Source organism: Haliotis rufescens, unplaced genomic scaffold, assembly GCF_023055435.1.
Source record: "Haliotis rufescens isolate VD_foot unplaced genomic scaffold, xgHalRufe1.0.p SCAF_6, whole genome shotgun sequence".
Taxonomy (NCBI): domain Eukaryota; kingdom Metazoa; phylum Mollusca; class Gastropoda; order Lepetellida; family Haliotidae; genus Haliotis; species Haliotis rufescens.
Window position 1 is genome coordinate 45,970,711 of NW_025964334.1, and position 18,920 is coordinate 45,989,630.

The 18,920-nt window shown below is 41.2% G+C and overlaps 1 protein-coding gene across 1 annotated transcript; it reads right to left on the bottom strand.

Moving 5' to 3' along the window:
• Positions 1–6,259: 6,259 nt before the first annotated feature.
• On the bottom strand, positions 6,260–12,048 carry LOC124142985 (tektin-3-like). Its single transcript, XM_046511762.2, has 10 exons — positions 11,898–12,048; positions 9,865–10,014; positions 9,411–9,589; positions 9,028–9,113; positions 8,680–8,817; positions 8,305–8,375; positions 7,680–7,823; positions 7,350–7,572; positions 6,850–7,004; positions 6,260–6,740 (listed from the first exon to the last, which is right to left on the bottom strand). Exons 2-10 carry the CDS (start codon positions 10,011–10,013, stop codon positions 6,509–6,511), a joined length of 1,377 nt encoding a protein of 458 aa, XP_046367718.1. The 5' UTR covers position 10,014; positions 11,898–12,048; the 3' UTR covers positions 6,260–6,508.
• Between the last annotated feature and the right edge of the window lie 6,872 nt (positions 12,049–18,920).

Below are 18,920 nucleotides of genomic sequence, written 5' to 3' on the forward strand. Positions count from 1 at the left end.
CATGTGCCTTTTAAAGAACGCACACACAGGTGCATGCACATGCTCATTGATATGGGAAACATGCGCCTTTTAAAGAACGCACACACAGGTGCATGCACATGCTCACTGATATGGGAAACATGTTCCTTTTAAAGAACGCACACACAGGTGCATTCACATGCTTACTGATATGGGAAACATGTGCCTTTTAAAGAACGCACACACACATGCATGAACATGCTCACTGATATGTGAAACATGTTCCTTTTAAAGAAGGCACACAGGTGCATGCCCATGCTCACTGATATGTGAAACATGCACCTTTTAAAGAAGGCACACACAGGTGCATGCACATGCTCACTGATATGTGAAACATGCGCCTTTTAAAGAACTCACACACAGGTGCATGCACGTGCTCACTGATATGTGAAACATGCGCTTAAAGAACGCACACACAGGTGCATGCACATGCTCACTGATATGGGAAACATGCGCCTTTTAAAGAACGCACACACAGGTGCATGCACATGCTCACTGATATGGGAAACATGCGCCTTTTAAAGAACGCACACACAGGTGCATGCATATGCTCACTGATATGGGAAACATGCGCCTTTTAAAGAACGCACACACAGGTGCATGCACATGCTCACTGATATGTGAAACATGCGCCTTTTAAAGAACGCACACACAGGTGCATGCACATGCTCACTGATATGGGAAACATGTTCCTTTTAAAGAAGGCACACACAGGTGCATGCACATGCTCACTGATATGGTAAACATGCGCCTTTTAAAGAACGCACACACAGGTGCATGCACATGCTCACTGATATGGGAAACATGTTCCTTTTAAAGAACGCACACACAGGTGCATGCACATTCTCACTGATATGGGAAACCTGTGCCTTTTAAAGAACGCACACACACGTTCATGAACATGTTTACTGATATGGGAAACCTGCGCCTTTTAAAAAACGCACACGCAGGTGCATGCACATGCTCACTGATATGGGAAACATGCGCCTTTTAAAGAAGGCACACACGTGCATGAACATGCTCACTGATATGTGAAACATGTGCCTTTTAAAGAACGCACACACAGGTGCATGCACATGCTCATTGATATGGGAAACATGCGCCTTTTAAAGAACGCACACACAGGTGCATGCACATGCTCACTGATATGGGAAACATGTTCCTTTTAAAGAAGGCACACACAGGTGCATTCACATGCTCACTGATATGTGAAACATGCGCCTTTTAAAGAACGCACATACACATGCATGAACATGCTCACTGATATGTGAAACATGCGCCTTTTAAAGAAGGCACACAGGTGCATGAACATGCTCACTGATATGTGAAACATGCGCCTTTTAAAGAACTCACACACAGGTGCATGCACATGCTAACTGATATGTGAAACATGCGCTTAAAGAACGCACACACAGGTGCATGCACATGCTCACTGATATGTGAAACATGCGCCTTTTAAAGAACGCACACACAGGTGCATGCACATGCTCACTGATATGTGAAACATGCGCCTTTTAAAGAACGCACACACAGGTGCATGCACATGCTCACTGATATGTGAAACATGCGCCTTTTAAAGAACGCACACACAGGTGCATGCACATGCTCACTGATATGTGAAACATGCGCCTTTTAAAGAACGCACACACAGGTGCATGCACATGCTCACTGATATGTGAAACATGCGCCTTTTAAAGAACGCACACACAGGTGCATTCACATGCTTACTGATATGGGAAACATGTGCCTTTTAAAGAACGCACACACACATGCATGAACATGCTCACTGATATGTGAAACATGTTCCTTTTAAAGAAGGCACACAGGTGCATGCACATGCTCACTGATATGTGAAACATGCACCTTTTAAAGAACGCACACACAGGTGCATGCACATGCTCACTGATATGTGAAACAAGCGCCTTTTAAAGAACGCACACACAGGTGCATGCACATGCTCACTGATATGGGAAACATGCGCCTTTTAAAGAACGCACACACAGGTGCATGCACATGCTCACTGATATGGGAAACATGCGCCTTTAAAAGAACGCACACACAGGTGCATGCACATGCTCACTGATATGTGAAACATGCGCCTTTTAAAGAACGCACACACAGGTGCATGCACATGCTCACTGATATGTGAAACATGCGCCTTTTAAAGAACGCACACGCAGGTGCATGCACATGCTCACTGATATGGGAAACATGCGCCTTTTAAAGAACGCACACACAGGTGCATGCACATGCTCACTGATATGTGAAACATGCGCCTTTTAAAGAACGCACACACAGGTGCATGCACATGCTCACTGATATGTGAAACATGCGCCTTTTAAAGAAGGCACACACAGGTGCATGCACATGCTCACTGATATGGGAAACATGCGCCTTTTAAAGAACGCACACACAGGTGCATGCACATGCTCACTGATATGGGAAACATGTTCCTTTTAAAGAAGGCACACACAGGTGTATGCACATGCTCACTGATATGTGAAACATGCGCCTTTTAAAGAACGCACACACAGGTGCATGCACATGCTCACTGATATGGGAAACATGTTCCTTTTAAAGAAGGCACACACAGGTGCATGCACATGCTCATTGATATGGGAAACATGCGCCTTTTAAAGAACGCACACACAGGTGCATGCACATGCTCACTGATATGTGAAACATGCGCCTTTTAAAGAACGCACACGCAGGTGCATGCACATGCTCACTGATATAGGAAACATGCGCCTTTTAAAGAACGCACACACAGGTGCATGCACATGCTCACTGATATGGGAAACATGCGCCTTTTAAAGAACACACACACACAGGTGCATGCGCATGCTCACTGATAGGGTTATTAACTTCTACCAACAATAGATGTAAGTGCTGGAAAAGGACTGTCAGCCATTTTTATCTGTTCTTGGTTTAAGGAATCACGGAACCAGAATTAAACAGCTGTGAAATAAAATTAGGAGTCCTTCAAAACTAGTTAAACCACGGACTTGTTATATAGGTCCGTGGTTAAACCAAGATTACTTTTGAGCATTTTGCCTACCTTGGTGAAAGTACCCTCTGTTGCTATTTACAAGGGAGGTTACTCTTCCAGCTTTAACGAACACTAATTTATCAAAACAACATATTAAGTTGGGCTGGCAAATATTTTGGATCAATCATGTTGGGTTCTGCATGTCAACTGTATAAATACGTGGTTTTATTTTGATATCCAAGAAACGGCTTGCAACTTTTCAACAATGCAATACAACATAACCAAAATATGTCTATATATCCTAATTGAAGAATGGAAAGCGAGTGCGCATTGTTTCACGTCGCCAATATTGCAGCTGTGTCACATCGGGCTGCAACTGGTGGAGCTGGACAAGGTAAACTAGTGGTTGACAGCATGACCGGCGACCTGAGTCGTCGTGATACAATGACACACAATGTCAGATCCAGCAAAGTAACCACCCGACCCGCACCCGATCTAGTCGACTCTTGCGATACGCATGCATGCGCTCTAGGTGACCTATTCTGTCCTGGGATCCAAACTGTCGCTGAAAAGTTAGTGTTCTCGGAACGATAATGTTTTCGGTCTTACTAAGAATGAAGTTTTTCTGAAACATTTTATTCGTTTTAGTTTGTTTGTTATAACGACCCAGTTAGCAATATTCCAGCTGATTATATGATAGAGGCCGTAAGAAATCAAGTCTGGACTAGACAATCCAGTGATTGATATCATAAGCAACGTCCCACGTCGTCGGGGCATGATGACCCACAGTCAACCAAGTCGCAGAGCCTGCCCACCCGATCCGTTTAGTCGCTACTTACCACAAGCATAGGTCACGTGGGACCTGTTCCAACCGGGAAATCCTACTCAGTTCCTTTCTCATGACTGGATATGTTTGGTTTATTGGCATTTGACATTACAATAGTTGACATTAACGTACTCTACATACGTAATTTGAGATCCTCTCAAAAACACAAATATGAGGAATAATCAATTCTACCCTGGAAAGAGAGCAACTCACAGCGTGTGTCGGTGTCATCTTCGACTGGAGTTGATGTTAAGCGCAACCGTATTTCAGTTATATCCGAAGGTGAGACACGTGACCAGGAGCCATAATCAACCCACGATTCCATGGAACAGAATATAATTTTATTGACTTAATCGGTTTCGGTGACAATGATCACATTTCTTTGCATTTCCATGGAAACAAACTATTACGAACGATTTAACTTAAATACTTAAGTGATCAACATCTAAAAAAGATTAACTTTTCTTAAAGTAACCATCTTTCCGAAGTATGTATACTTTACATCATGAGCGGGGTTCTTCATCTCAATATGATTTCTTGTTTTTCCAGGAAAGACAAAATCACCCCAAAGTACATCCCATTCTCTCTGTTCACCAGATCACCAATTGTTTGTCACCAAGGAGGAATTATTTGCATCTTATCAATGCCCAAATGTTTTTGGAGAGCACTGTTTGGGTCATTCATGCGTCGAGGGTTTATCGAGAAAGACTTTACATTTTACTGGGTCCAGCTCGCTCAGGTTAAATTGGGATCGCCTCCGTGGTCAGGCGGTAGAGCGTTTGCCCAGAGAGCGGAAGGTCGGGGGATCGATCCCCGACCGCGTCATACCAAAAGACGTTTAAAGATGGTATTTGCTCGGAAAGATGTATCGGAGTCAGTATACTGTGTCTGAAGTGGCGTATTCATGTTAAATTGCGGCAAGGTATCTCAGTGGGCTAGCACTATGAAATTAGCATTAGTCCGGACTAGTACAAGCAAACACATACACAAACACATATGTGCATGTGCATCAATATATAAGTGCAATAATCTTGAACGCGACGTTAAAACCCATTTCACGTTAACTTGGCCGGCAGAAAATATATTACATACAAGTGTTCACAAATTGGTGCTATCCCTCCATTTTCAGATTGATGACACTTAACTTAACATAAGCCACACAACACCAACTGTTCTTGATGTTCCCGTGGCCTCAACGTGACAATAGTGACCATGACACGGAGTGCTGGTGACCTTCACCCTCCCTCTCTCAACTCAACAATGCAGCCGGTTTAGTCAAGGGTTCATGTTTTATGTTTTTGTTTTGAAACCCCTGATTAAGATTTTGATCGACCTTCACTGAAGTCCAAGATTACTGGAAATACAGTGATAATTCATCAGGTAAATCTGGCCCTTCTATAACTGAACCAAGTCCCTGTTGTATCATATATGTGCGTCACAGCGTGCGACCTGGTTTCAAACAAGGAAAATCAAGCATTCATTGGATGAAATGGAGGCTCAAGGTAATAAAACCGGAAGTGCATACACCAATATCCAATAGTGTAGTAAAGCCATTTTTTTAATACCTCGGTCCCTCAGAGACCATTACCAGTTATTACTTGTTATTGTTAAGAAAGATATATATACTCACAGACAAAAGAGACGCGAATCATAGAAACATACAGGGAAGTATATGTACGTTGAGAGGAGATGTATCTACTGTGTACCACTCAATGACAAAAGTAATAATCAGTCAAGTGTTACCACCGTGGCTTTATTTTTATCACGATTTGCTGCACGTGATTTCCAAGCTCTAATACTGCACAAAACAAATGGTGCGTCTCAAGTTATGGGCATGTGATGCGTTCATGAGCGTTGGTTCACGCCACATAACAGTATGTTCGTTTTTGCGTCGAACCAATCTAATATCTCTTGAATATGAATACTTCTTCATTTATAAACGTGTATGGTATTCGCGTTTCTTTTGGCGGTGAGTACATACTGTAGTTTCAATAAGGCTATATTTGTGAGAGTCATTACCTGATGGTGACCAAGGAAGACAGAGTAGTATTGGACCATATATTAGCATATTAAGTAAATCCAGTCCGAAGGGAAGTGCTCAAGGCACGTTTCACAAAGTGAGTGTAGTGCTATCGACTATCGTTAGTCGACTATATCGTTAGTCTGTTCAAGTATGGGAGATGCGACAGTAGACGATGTATCTGGCACAGGGAGAAACCTGTAGCTCGGACATGTGGGATTTTGATCGCTGATTCCCAAACATAAAGTAATTAGTATTACTTTAGCTGCTCGTCAAACTTGAAGCGGACGAGCGTGAATGAATGACCAGTGTAGTTTACTTGTAGTTTCAGGAAAAAGTGCCCAAAGCAGTAAGTTGTGTTCATGAATGATCATAAGGGGTCTCAAAAAATAAAACAAATCACATATTATTTAATCACATTTTATTTGATAAACATGTTCAACTAACAAGGTCAAAAGACCAGGTCGGTGTGATAATTTACAATGTACTTGCTGATGTATGAAAGGCTAACGAGAACTCAGGTGAGTAAATGCTGACTGACTGACGGTATTTCTCTGAGAAGTGAACTGAACTCTTTCATGTTATGCAGCACATTATAAGCTATGTACAAGTACAAAATAACAGAGTCGATTTATCCTTGGGCGGGTGCAGGTCCCTAGTAGGTAGGCATCTGGAATATGGGTCCAACTTTGGGGTCCATGGGGAACCCTTTCCTCATTCCCATACACCACTGGGCGTCGATGCGGAGACTGTTGTCCTTGACGGAGATGTCGTGTTCCAGAGTGGCCTTGGTCTTCATGAGACGCGCCAGAGACAGCTCGGAGGACTTGAGACGCTCCTTCAGGATGCGGACAGACTCGCGGATCTCGCGCACTTCATTTTGCAGTCTGAAATTAAGGAGAGGAATATTTGTCATTCATTGACATAAAGACTACATATTTTGTTTTGATATTTTTGTAAAGATATATAGTGTAGTGTTAGAGGAAATATACTCACGAGATCATGACGGGGTCGTTGCAGAGCTCCACGTTAATCCTCCTGGTTCGCTCGTCAAGACGACTCTGGGATACCTTCATTGGCGCCTCCTTGTCCTTGATGGCCTTCCTCAGCAGCTCGATGTTCTTCTCCATGTCAAAGATCTCCTGCATGGTCTGGAGGAAGAGGGAGAAGAGGCATATATAGATATACTGTATGCGAGGGTCACGTGACATGTGTAGGGGAATGAGATGAAAAACAATAGATTTCACTTATTCTTTTCACAATGGGCAGATTTATTCAAACTAGTTAGCAGCCATTGTGCCATAGTTATAACTCGCTCGGTAAAATCCGAACATTTGAAATTCACAGCCAATTCAAAACCGGATGTTGTACCAGACAAAACTAAAATGTATTGTTCGCTCTGACGGAGAAATATCAATATATTTGGCTTAACAGTCACGGCACCACTGCAGAACGACAAATATTCCCCTGCTCAACTGTGACTGAAAGCAACCCACCCTCTGCAAGTGAGCCTGCAGTTTGTTTCTAGCGTCTTCTGACTCTCGGATTCTGGTGTTGAAGTTGTTGTTGACAGTATTGAAGTTGCTCCACATGTTGGTGGCGCACTCACGGAGGCAGGTGTCAATGGCACCGCGGAGTTTCTCCGACGACGCCCTCTCCTTCTGGGAGCGGGAGATGTTCTGTTGGGTGTACTGCGCCCAGGACACGGGGAGGGTGATTCTACAGAACAGAGAAAACCTCAGTAACAGATATTTCACTCTGAACAGTTGGGTTGAAAGGACGTCTCAAGCGATGTGTTATTACACGTGACAAGATATTACACTTACGTGTTGTCGATGCTCTCAATGCCGGGGTAGTAGCCGATGCCGCCAGTACTGTTCCTGAGCTGCTGCATGCGGTCATCCAGGTTCTGGGCGTGGTGTTTGTCCTTGGCGTCAATCTCCAGAGCGTGCTGGGCAGAGCGGTTCATCCTGGTGGGGAGAAGGTAACCAGTGAACCACGGTGGTTGATACCCCGGAAGTACTGACCCCCAGAGCTAACGGTAAAATACTACCTCTCATATAAACAGCTGTTGAAGAGGTTGTCAAATTTTGTTTATGATCCCAAGAGTATAATGGGGCAGCATCAATCCCTGGCTTGGGAACTTATCGCAAAAGAAAATTGTCCCCGAAAATCCTTGGAAAAACTAATAACGCTTCATATTGTTGAAAGAAAAAGAAATTGTCTGCCACAAAACTATATTTTTGCAATCTTGCTATGTGTTTTTTTAGAAACAAATTGGGGATCGAGTGCTTACAAGGTACGTCTTTCATGATTGCGTCTCACCGCTAAATACGTTATGAACACCTGATTGAACTGGACTTGATTACTGACGGGGCATGATAGAGCTGTAACATTGCTCACTACGGCGTAAAACAACATTCACTGCTTCCTATTGTGTAAGGTACTCACTTGATCTGGACGAAAGCCTTCTCCAGGACCTGCTTCATCTTACCCTGGCACCTCCTGATGACGTCAACTTCCTGGCAACACACAGTGATGGACAATACAGACATGGTACATGCAACAGAGGTTCCTATTTCTTTGATGGCATAACTACACAGTGGTGCGTCACTCAACGTTAGTTATACAGGTATCTATATTACACTACTGGCAATGACACTAGCATGCAGACGCTAATCTACAGGTACGTTGAGGGGGGAGTAGTTGACTCAGTGACTGTCACGGTGACCCGGACTTTTACTTGCGGGCTGGGTGTACCGAGGTGAAATGGGCTATAAGACGGTTAGCGTCTGGATTATCTTGGCAATTGGTTCACAGACTGACCTTCACGAGAGTCTTTTCAACTTCATCATTGACAAGGTCAATGCCCTGCCTCTTCTCCCTGTGCATGAGACACTCCTCGGCCACGTGCAGGGGGTTGGCGGTGTCAGATAGAGCCTTCTCCAGGGTGCGCTTGTACTCCTGGAATATATGGGAACATCTTTATGCGCGATTCAAGGTGAAAACATAGAGGATGGGTTATCATGGCCAGTTTTCCTCATCGTAATAAGACTTCAGTTAAAAATGATATACAGGTGGCCATCTTATTAACACAGCCTCTCAATAGCTTAAGGTGAACAAGGGACACCGCGCACTCGGCATCACTCGGCATCACTCGGCATCATTCCTCACCTTCAGGTTCTCAGTCTCGGTGGCCATAGCGCTGATCTCATTATTGAGTTCCGTTTTCCAAAAGGCGATGTCATACACTCGATCCCCTGTTAGGATAAAACGACAAAATATAAAAAAAATTTTTTTATCAAATCTCATGGCGGCACTTTGTGATAACTTGTAATATTACATGAGTAAATGTGAGAATGTAAAGTAAATGTCAATGTGTTTCAGTTTGGAGATCAACGATCCTGCGTTTGTAAAATACTTGTTTTTTTATTGATAACCGATAACCTAAAAAGTGTCTGCAGACAGCTCAGGCAAACATGTCATAGACACACAGGTAAACATGTCACAGAGACGTCGGTAGTCGGAGTGACGTAGTCTACCACCATCTGACTCACCTAGCCTCTTGGTGACGTCAGTCTGTCTGTTCCTGGTCTGTGCATCCGTCTCCTTTACAGTCTGCCAGGCATCAGCACGCACCTGCTCGGCGAACGCCCTTTCCTTCTCAGACATATTGAAGTTGACGTTGTTGGAGAGGGACCAGTCGGAATGGGTGTAGCGAGCGTTGACACTGTTGCTGTTAATTTACAGGTTGATAAATAATTAGTTATATGGCAGCTGATGAACACGTTGATAAATGAGTAGGTATGTGGCGACTAATGAGTAAAGGTCTGCCCAATTACATAGGATAGCACCGTCCGTACATTCCCTTTGTTCAGCCGGAGATGGGCGGGCTATGTACTGTGTGGCTATGCTGATCACGCATGTATCGTTCATTAGAAAGGGAGTTACAGAGCATCAAGGGGTACAGGGGGAATCAGAGACAGTTTAGATGTGGGTAGATGTACTCACGTGGCTGGGTTGAAGTAGGACCTGGCATGGCCCCCGCCTGCTGCACCCAGATGGCGGGTGATTGTCTTGTCGGCGACATAGGGTAGAACACCCGTCATTGGGGTGGCACTGCGGGTTCGGACAACGGATGGGAAGTCGTAGAAGGACATGCTGGAGGGGGAAAATGGTGGCATGGTTAACATTGAAGAAATTTAGGTTGAAATATCAAACTCCATTCAAGTTAACCAAGCGGCTTAAGTTTCATCTTGAGGTGCTAATACCACAAGATGGACATAAGGAAAACTGAACTGAACATTGATACATTGTCTTTTATCAACTCCAGCTCCGTTTATGCAAGGATAGGCATGAATGAACTCCTAATCACGTGTCGATCGGAACGCGATTATTGCTCCACCTGATACCGACAACCAACTTTCCACCCGGATCGGATTACCCCGTACTGGATATCAAACTTGGTAAACTGCCAAACTGGTAATCGCATGAAGCGCAGCCGGGTGTTAAAACACCAAGGCTATAATCTGTGTTGAGCCACGGAACCCAGTAATAACCGTTTGTCGTTGCCGTGTTCAAAGGTCAGGAACAGGTCAGTGTCTTGCATGCATCGTTGTCAGTCCCCAATGACGCCATGGCCACTGTTTCCATAGCAAGTTTTAAGATTATCAATGTTCACGTACATGATTGCATGGTCCGGTTACTTCGACGGTAATCACTGCTCATGGGACTTAACTTGTAATCCAAGGTTTTGTTGCAAATTATTTAAGATCAGGATTACGAGATAAGCTACAAGACAATGGTGGTAATATTTAAGTATTTATATTGTGTGGGATACAGCGATGTTCGCTAGCTCTCAGCCTTGATCTTCTGTGATAACCTGAATAAGATGGCTTGACAGAACGTTTCGTTGCGCAAATACAGATGAACCACATATTAACAATTATGATCAATTAAACCAAGTAAACACAATGATGTATGTCTACACGATTGGCTCGGCTCATCCTATCAACATTCACTGTGTGTGCCATTCAATATATCGCAGTGCCATAGCCAGCAGTTAGATAACAGTTTGTTGGATTCATGAAAATACAAGATGGGGACAAGTGATACTTGTACAAATATTTGTCAAACAAAGTTAACTACGGCGCCTTGATATCGTGTGTTTCACACTGGTGCGCGGTGATCAGTGTTCGGATGTTAGAGCCTTCAACATACTTCAACTGCTGATATAACATACCTCCATTCCTGACGTGGGAGTTGTGCTAGGTGGCACTGGGTTCACTAATTATAACTACCATTCTCTTCACTTAACACCACAAGATTAGTTACCAGCGTTTGCATGTCTTCATGCCCCCGCCCCTACACACACCACACTCCCCCATCCCCAACTGAAATTACAAATGGAACCCCTCCATTTTTAACTCCTGGACCCTCCCCTGCTTGTGCCATGTAAAATAACATGATTTAGCGAAAGAGAAATACGACATCAATAAATATATTTGTTTAATTTCGAATTCAATTAGTTCTCTAATCGATAGTTTTCCCTTGAACAAAACCGTACGATGGACATTTTTCATTATAGGGTATTTTATTGCATTAAACCAAGTTATGTTCACAATCTATATGTTGTCATTATATACCTACCCTGAATTATGTAAAGTATCCCCTTAGTTGGAGTTGCATAGCAACACGAGATGGACACTTCATAGTTCCCCTTCACCCCGGCCACTGCCCCATTCTCTCCATACCCCACAACATGCAGACCAACAGTCTTACCTACTCACCACTCCAGGTGTTGAAACTTTGTCCCATTCACATTGCTATATTCACGGAGACATTAGAATCAAATTACTTAAAGACGTTATAGGCACCAAAGATGTCAATGGAAAAAAATCTTGAATAGGAACCCCTTACCAAAAATGTTTCAGAATATATCTAATTTTTAGAATGATCCAATAAGTGAGTTATACAGAAAAGCTGTAGGTAAGCTGGAAAGTGTCAAAACGACGTTCAAGGGGTAGCTGGTGACCCTCTCTTACCTTGCAGGTTACAGGTTATCCTGAGTGGAGACTGGGACTTGGGAGAGTGGGTGCTGGAGACAAACAGGCCCACGTTTATATACCAGGTTTGGAGGCAGAGTTACCTTCTTATCCCCTAGTCCACTTAACAACAGGCCTAGCTACACCGTCACTGCGTGAAATCTGGCTTAAGCAAAACAGTTGATATGGGATTAATTCATAACACAATACATTTTAATCTCTCATGTAGGGATAATACTGTCGGTGTTCACAGATTCAATTCCCATAAAAGAAGACCCCAAGGGACTCAGGTCCTCCGTAATTTTGAACACTGGAGAAGTTACATTCAGCAGAAACATGAGCAGTGATGAGTATAGCATACCATGTTTGCATACACAATCAACTACTTCCAGCATTTGCCTGCAGATCCCCTCATCAAGTGGTGGATTATTTAGTCTCTACCAGTTGTTTCAGCTCTTCTGTTTTCATAAAATGTGAAGGGTTTTTCATTACAAAAACATGAACCCTCATTCCAAAGTTAATAGTGGTGCTTGTTCTGCTGTTACTTGTTACAATATTACCAAGTTGGCATTTAGGTTATGGTAAATAATCACTGCAGTTTGCGTGGGTTACAGTAAGTATTCATTTACATGTAATGTTAACTGACGTGATTTCATGATTTGTACACACAGTATTAAATAATAAATTGTACTTATATGACTTGATTTCCCCTTGGAAAATCTTAGTTATGACCGAATTTGTATCATGATAGACGTGGTGGGGACAAGTCACACTCCTGCCACCAGCGAGATGAGGCACTGGTAGAGATGCATGCATGTATATCTAACCATGCGAAACCATGGCTAACCAGACGTTTGGTTTGGTTATAGATTCATGGTTACTGGTAAACCCCCTGAGAGTTAGTTGTAGCATCCCAGCATAATTCCGACAATATATTTTGTTAAGTAAGTTACTATTACCAGATTAGTAATGCTTTGGTACAATAATCTAACTTGGTATCTAAGTCACAAAGCACACCGTAAAGCTTGTAGTATCGATGAGATAAGCCCCCATAAACTTGGCATCACGATCCGATAAATATATCAATTTATTATATACTTCAGTGTGAAAGACTGAGCTTTCTGAAGTTGAGAAAAGTGATTTTTTCATTTCAGTGAACATTCAGTTTATATTTCACTGCAGTGAACATAACACATTGAATAAAACTATTGTCATACAAGAGTTATCTCCCCTTAAATTGTCTCCCTTTAACGTAAGTGTCAAGCCCGCACACAAACTGGTGACTTCTTATTTACGTTATTGACAAGGCAAAATGATGACAGATGGTCATTTATGGAGTTAATATCACTTCTTGCCGTTTGTTATTCTCTCGAAATTGTTTCTTTATAAACTGTAAATTTCTCATTTAACGCGTCAATCGAGAAAACGCCATTTTTAATACTTGACAAGCGTGTATTCTTTTGCTTCCAACAGCGGTCTCCTAGTTTTCAAGAATATATTTTTTAAAGTTGATTTTGTATATAATCATATCGTGACCCTAAATATATTTTGATACTTTTGTTTATATTGTTTAAGGAGTGAGTGAGTAAGATTGTTTTAGCGCCGCATTGAACAAAATTCCAGTTACATCCTGGCGTTTCAGCTTAATGTGGGAGGAAAGCCGGAAGTGATGCAGGTCTCAGGCGTTTACTACTTTGGTGAAATCCACGAGCACGGCTTTGGTGCTGACAAACCTAGAAACATAATCGGATCGAACCGGGATGCGAACCCACAGTCATAGGTTTCTCTGCTGGGTCCCAGAGGCTTGCCTAGTACCATTATTATTCCTAACCTATGATATTTACGATACGAGAACACAATGGGTTTATTTAAAGACAGTTTTATTTAAATTTACATGGAATAACTTAGTTTCCGGATTACAGAAAGACACTATAAATGTAGTATATAATGTAGTGGGTTTGATGTTTCACGGTGATAAAATACTACATCCTGTATATCTTGACTCCCACTTTGAACTGGAAATTTCCAAATTGATTGGCTGATTAGAAACTTTACCCGATGCAAGATCCATTTGAGAGTTTATTCTCATGAATCAAAACAATAAATATAGAGAATGGACAACTTTATAAGGATATGCATATATTGTTTGACATTATAGTGATACATATTGTTTCAATTCAAGGATATTTGCAATAGTATTTAGGAGACTTCTGAGGACAATATAACATGAACTGTATCTCGTCGTCACCTATTCCAAGATTACATAATGAATTTACAGATTCTATTTTCTCTACTTACACTGTACCATCGACCAGTTGATTCCATTAAGAGATGAATTGTTCTAACGTTATACTTCAATGCTTGTATACGATTGAGAAAACCATACATAATTTAACCCCGTGCTCTCCAATGTAGCTTTAGTAAAAGTGGGAGGATATAATTACTTATTTCTGTGGCTCTCATCGCCCGCCGCCTGCAAATGTCCACCCCGCCGCCTGCAAATGTCCATCCCGCCGAGAGAGAGAAACACTTTCATCCTGAATTACCCACCGTCTATCTGTATTTGTATGCCGAAAATTGAATCAAGTTTCACAATTAAAACGTGTTTTAAAAATCACGATCGTATATATAAATGACAGCATGTGTTCTTTACGGTGGCCCATAAGGGACATGGAGTCTGTTTTTCCATATTTTGATATTTCACTTACTTTTATCGTAACCTTTTGCAAATTAACACAATTTGTCTTACAAATATGTGATACGTCATGTATAAAAACAACCGAAAACATGGAAAATGTATTTTCAAGTAGCTGTTGAGTCGCTGAAGTGTGAAGCGAAAATGTCATATTATTGAAAAATAGACTCCATGTCCCGTTCTTATGGGCCACCGTAGTTCTTGAACTGTTGAATGGTATCAACTCTTTGCTACTTTTATATCTGTGCCGCGATATAGGATTGGCATCCACTGTAGTTCACACATACAGTCGAGAGTGTGCTATGTTTGAGAACGTACTCGTACATGGCTTGAAAATCTGCGACACTTGCAATCACACACACGAGCCTCTCTGTTAGTTGTGAAGTTCTGGGTTGGTGCAACCTGGGTAATTAAAGGAGACATACGTGTAACTTACTACCACTTTTGAAGACTACCCGACTACTACCTTCGGTGATTCTCTCAGCGATAAGAGAGTTTAAAGTGACTATGTACCACGAAAAGCTTGACAGCAACCATCACAACCTGTTGAAGCTTCCCTGGGATAGCCTAGTAGCTAAAGCGTTCGCTCGTCACACCGAAGACCCACGTTCGATTCCCCACATAGGTAGAATCTGTGAAACTCATTTCTGATGTCCCCCGCCGTGATGTTGCTGGAATATTGCTAAAACTATACTCACTCACTCACACAACCTTTTTTTCTTCAATGTGTGAAGCCTATTTCTGGTGTCCCCGTCGTGATATTGCTGGAGTATTGCTAAAAGCGGCGTAAAACCATACTCACTCACTCACTCATATACTGCATTCACCAGCTTATTTGGTGAGAGTAAAAGCTTACGCCTATATATAATCAGTTTAGTTTTTTATGATAGTTACAACATAAACCAAAAATCTTGGAGTTGATTGCTGAGCTTATAAGTATACTTAAGTATAAGTAAACACTTACAATATGTTAAATCATACCTGAAGTTTCAAAGCCGCACATTTCCGAGGCATAAGATAATAATCTTTGAATGATGTGGTCAAGCAAATGTAATTGACAGGCAACGGAAATTTCCAACTGTCGTATATTTATAACAACAAAGATGGTCTTACTTTTGTGCCTTACTTTTGTGCCTTATAAAATGGATCAACACATGTACAATATATACAATATATACCCAAATATGTATAGCTTTTCACAGTATCTACAGCGGAATTATGTTTGGACGAACGTTTTGATAAAATTAATACTTTGCAAACATTTATCTTAAGTTTCTAAATCTTCCAATAATCACTGAAAACATTTAATGATTTCTGAACAGCCTTATCCGTTTCTGCCATTAATACTGTATCGATTGCATATAATAATATGAGAAGCTATACAAAATATATCTAAATCATGACCAATTTCAGACCAATTACATCCTTTTCTGAAAGGTTCTGCTCAAGATAATTTAAATACTACGCAAATACAAAGGTGACAAATGTTCACCTTGTCTTACACCGATTTTGCAGTCTACCAATCAATCAATCTTTATTCATGGTACTTACGAGGCCAAAGGCCTATGGTACATTGTCTGGGGCGTGTTGCAAATTCATACATTTTCTTAGTTTCATAGCATGATAAACAAACATTGATAAATGTCTATTAGTTTCTGTACAATCACAAGTCATTAATTTACAAAATTTGTTACCGTTTGGGTTGCGGTAGAAATAGTTATTTAGATATTTTGCTCTTAAATCTTTATACACTGGACATACACATAAAAAGTGATATTCATCTTCAATACAATCAGTTTTACAAATCCTACAAAGTCTATGTTCTCTTGCAATACCTTCATATCTGCCTGTTTCAATCAATAGATCATGTGAGCCACAACAGAAAGAGCTGTTCTAAACTTACACGTAAATTTACACTTAATAGATAAGGCTCTCGTATTATAGTAGTCTTAAATGTAGTGTAGTAATTTGCTTTTCAAGAACTGGTCAAAGAACCATGCCATTTTTGGATGTACATATCTTTTAAGGTCTGTGTCAAACGGGGGAAGAAATGCTGTGGCATATCTACATGTTGCTGTAACCAAATATAACCATATCCACATTCGTATAGCATGTTTTAACTTTTGATGCCCAATTTTGTTTCCCATGGCTGTGGTAGAGAAGCATCATATTATAACATTTCTTTCGGTATCTTGAAGATGGCATATTTAATAGCTTGACCCAGTATTTAATAACCTTTATATAACTATTGATATACATGGGAAACCGTCCGCACTCACCATATACCCTTGCGTTTTCTGTGCTAGATTTTACACCCAAGAACTTTTAACATGCATATAAATATAGTTTCTCAATAACATCCAATTGTTCAAGGCCCCAAATCTCTGATCCATACAATAGAATCGGGCTTATTTTTTATTTTAAAAGAAACATCATATGTAATATTGTCCAGAACTCTAAGACTTTTTAATATGCCTACAACAAATGTCTTGGCTTTCAATGAAATGTTATGTGCATTCCTTGACCAAGTTAATCTATTTGTAAAACACACGCCTAAGTATTTATAAAATGGCTTCTATCTGCATTGCCTCAAAGGGTTTGTGTACCAAGTAGAACATTCAGGGTGAACATAAACACATGAATATAGTAAATATTTTTTAAATCCAAAAACGGTTTTATCTAACAGCATGAAAATGCCACTGTCGTAAACTTAAGACCATTTTACGTATTTAACAAGTTGTTGTCTAACTAATATGGCAATACCACCAGAAAGTCTACCAAAGTTGGAAATCTTTTCCGCTTCTTTGATCCATAGCTTGAATCCTGGAAATATCAAACTTATATCTATATGTTTCATCCATGTTTCTATTATGCCGATGAAGTCAAATGACTTTAAATAATCGATAAAGTCCTGATCAGTTAATTTAGAATTAGGTTATATTCTCAAATTTACAATCATCGACATCATCTGTCGTATCTACATAAGGCGTCCTACAATCACGCTCGGTCTCGTCGCACCCCTAGTGGGTTGCTGTCCTGTCCAATGGCCTTAGAACGAGAACTCCGAAGTCGTGGTCCTGTGTGTGAACCTCCCCGTCTATGTCCTTGTGAGGGTGATGTTCTGATGTTCTGGCTATCCCTTCTTTCCCGTCTGTGTGCTGTAGTTCTCTCTGGTTTCTCTTGGCTATCTCTCATCTCATTCTTCACATCCTCCACAAGTTCCCCTCCTTTATAAAAAACCTCACTTATCTGGGTTTTCACGACGTAACCTGTCTAGCTCTTGTCGCTGGAAATATGTTAGGTCATTAGCCACACCATGTCCCATTTCTCTCAGGGTATCCCTGAATCCAAGTGTTTGGACTTTATCATCCCAGTGTGCCATTTTTTACTATAAGATTGCTGGGTTTATTTGTTGTTTTGCTGGATATCCTGTGTGCACGTTCTATGTCTCTATCAGCAAATTCCTCATAAGTAGGATTCTTATTTCTGGCTCAATTAAAAATGTCTAGTATCCTTTCCTTGCACACTTTATAAGTTTCTTCTATTCCCTCTGGTACCCCATATACAATCAAATTATTTCGTCTGCTCTGTCTTTCCTGGTGTTCTACTCTTGACTCTTGGTCACTAATACTGTCAGACCAGTAATAAAGTTCATCTAATTTGTTGGATACTTCGTCAACATCTTGTCTGAGAATTGCCTGTTCTTCTTCTGTTCTCAGTTCACATACCTCTGCCTTGATCGAATGAACTACTTCTCTTTTGCAGTCAAAGAATGACATATGTTTCCATTACAATACTTTGATACATATTAAATATAATTATAAAACCTTTCCTTTAACATGACTATCTATTAGTTTTGACCACACTCCACAACCCCATACAGAGTCAACCTCATTTTGGAAATCAACATTTCTTTTGGTTAGAATAAATATTATTGAGGGCCTTTAATACATATATGACAGATAATGTTGAACAGCATTGCTAAATCCGGCTTGCGAGAAGATGAGTGAGTTACTTATGTTTAACGCCGATTTTAACAGTATTCCAGTTATATCACGACGTATCAGCTTAATGTGGAAGGAAAGCCCGAAGTGATGCAGGTCTCAGACGTTTACCACTTCGGTGAAACCCACGAGCACGTGTATGGTGCAGACAAACCTAGAAACATAATCGGGGCGAACCGGGATTCGAACAACAATCATAGATTTCTGCACAGCGAATTGCGCCTTAGACGACTGGGTCCCCCGTGCCCCCTGCAAGAATATGAACATGATCAGAATACGATTGAAGATGTAATATAAGTGCTAAACAAACACTGTCAGCCGTTT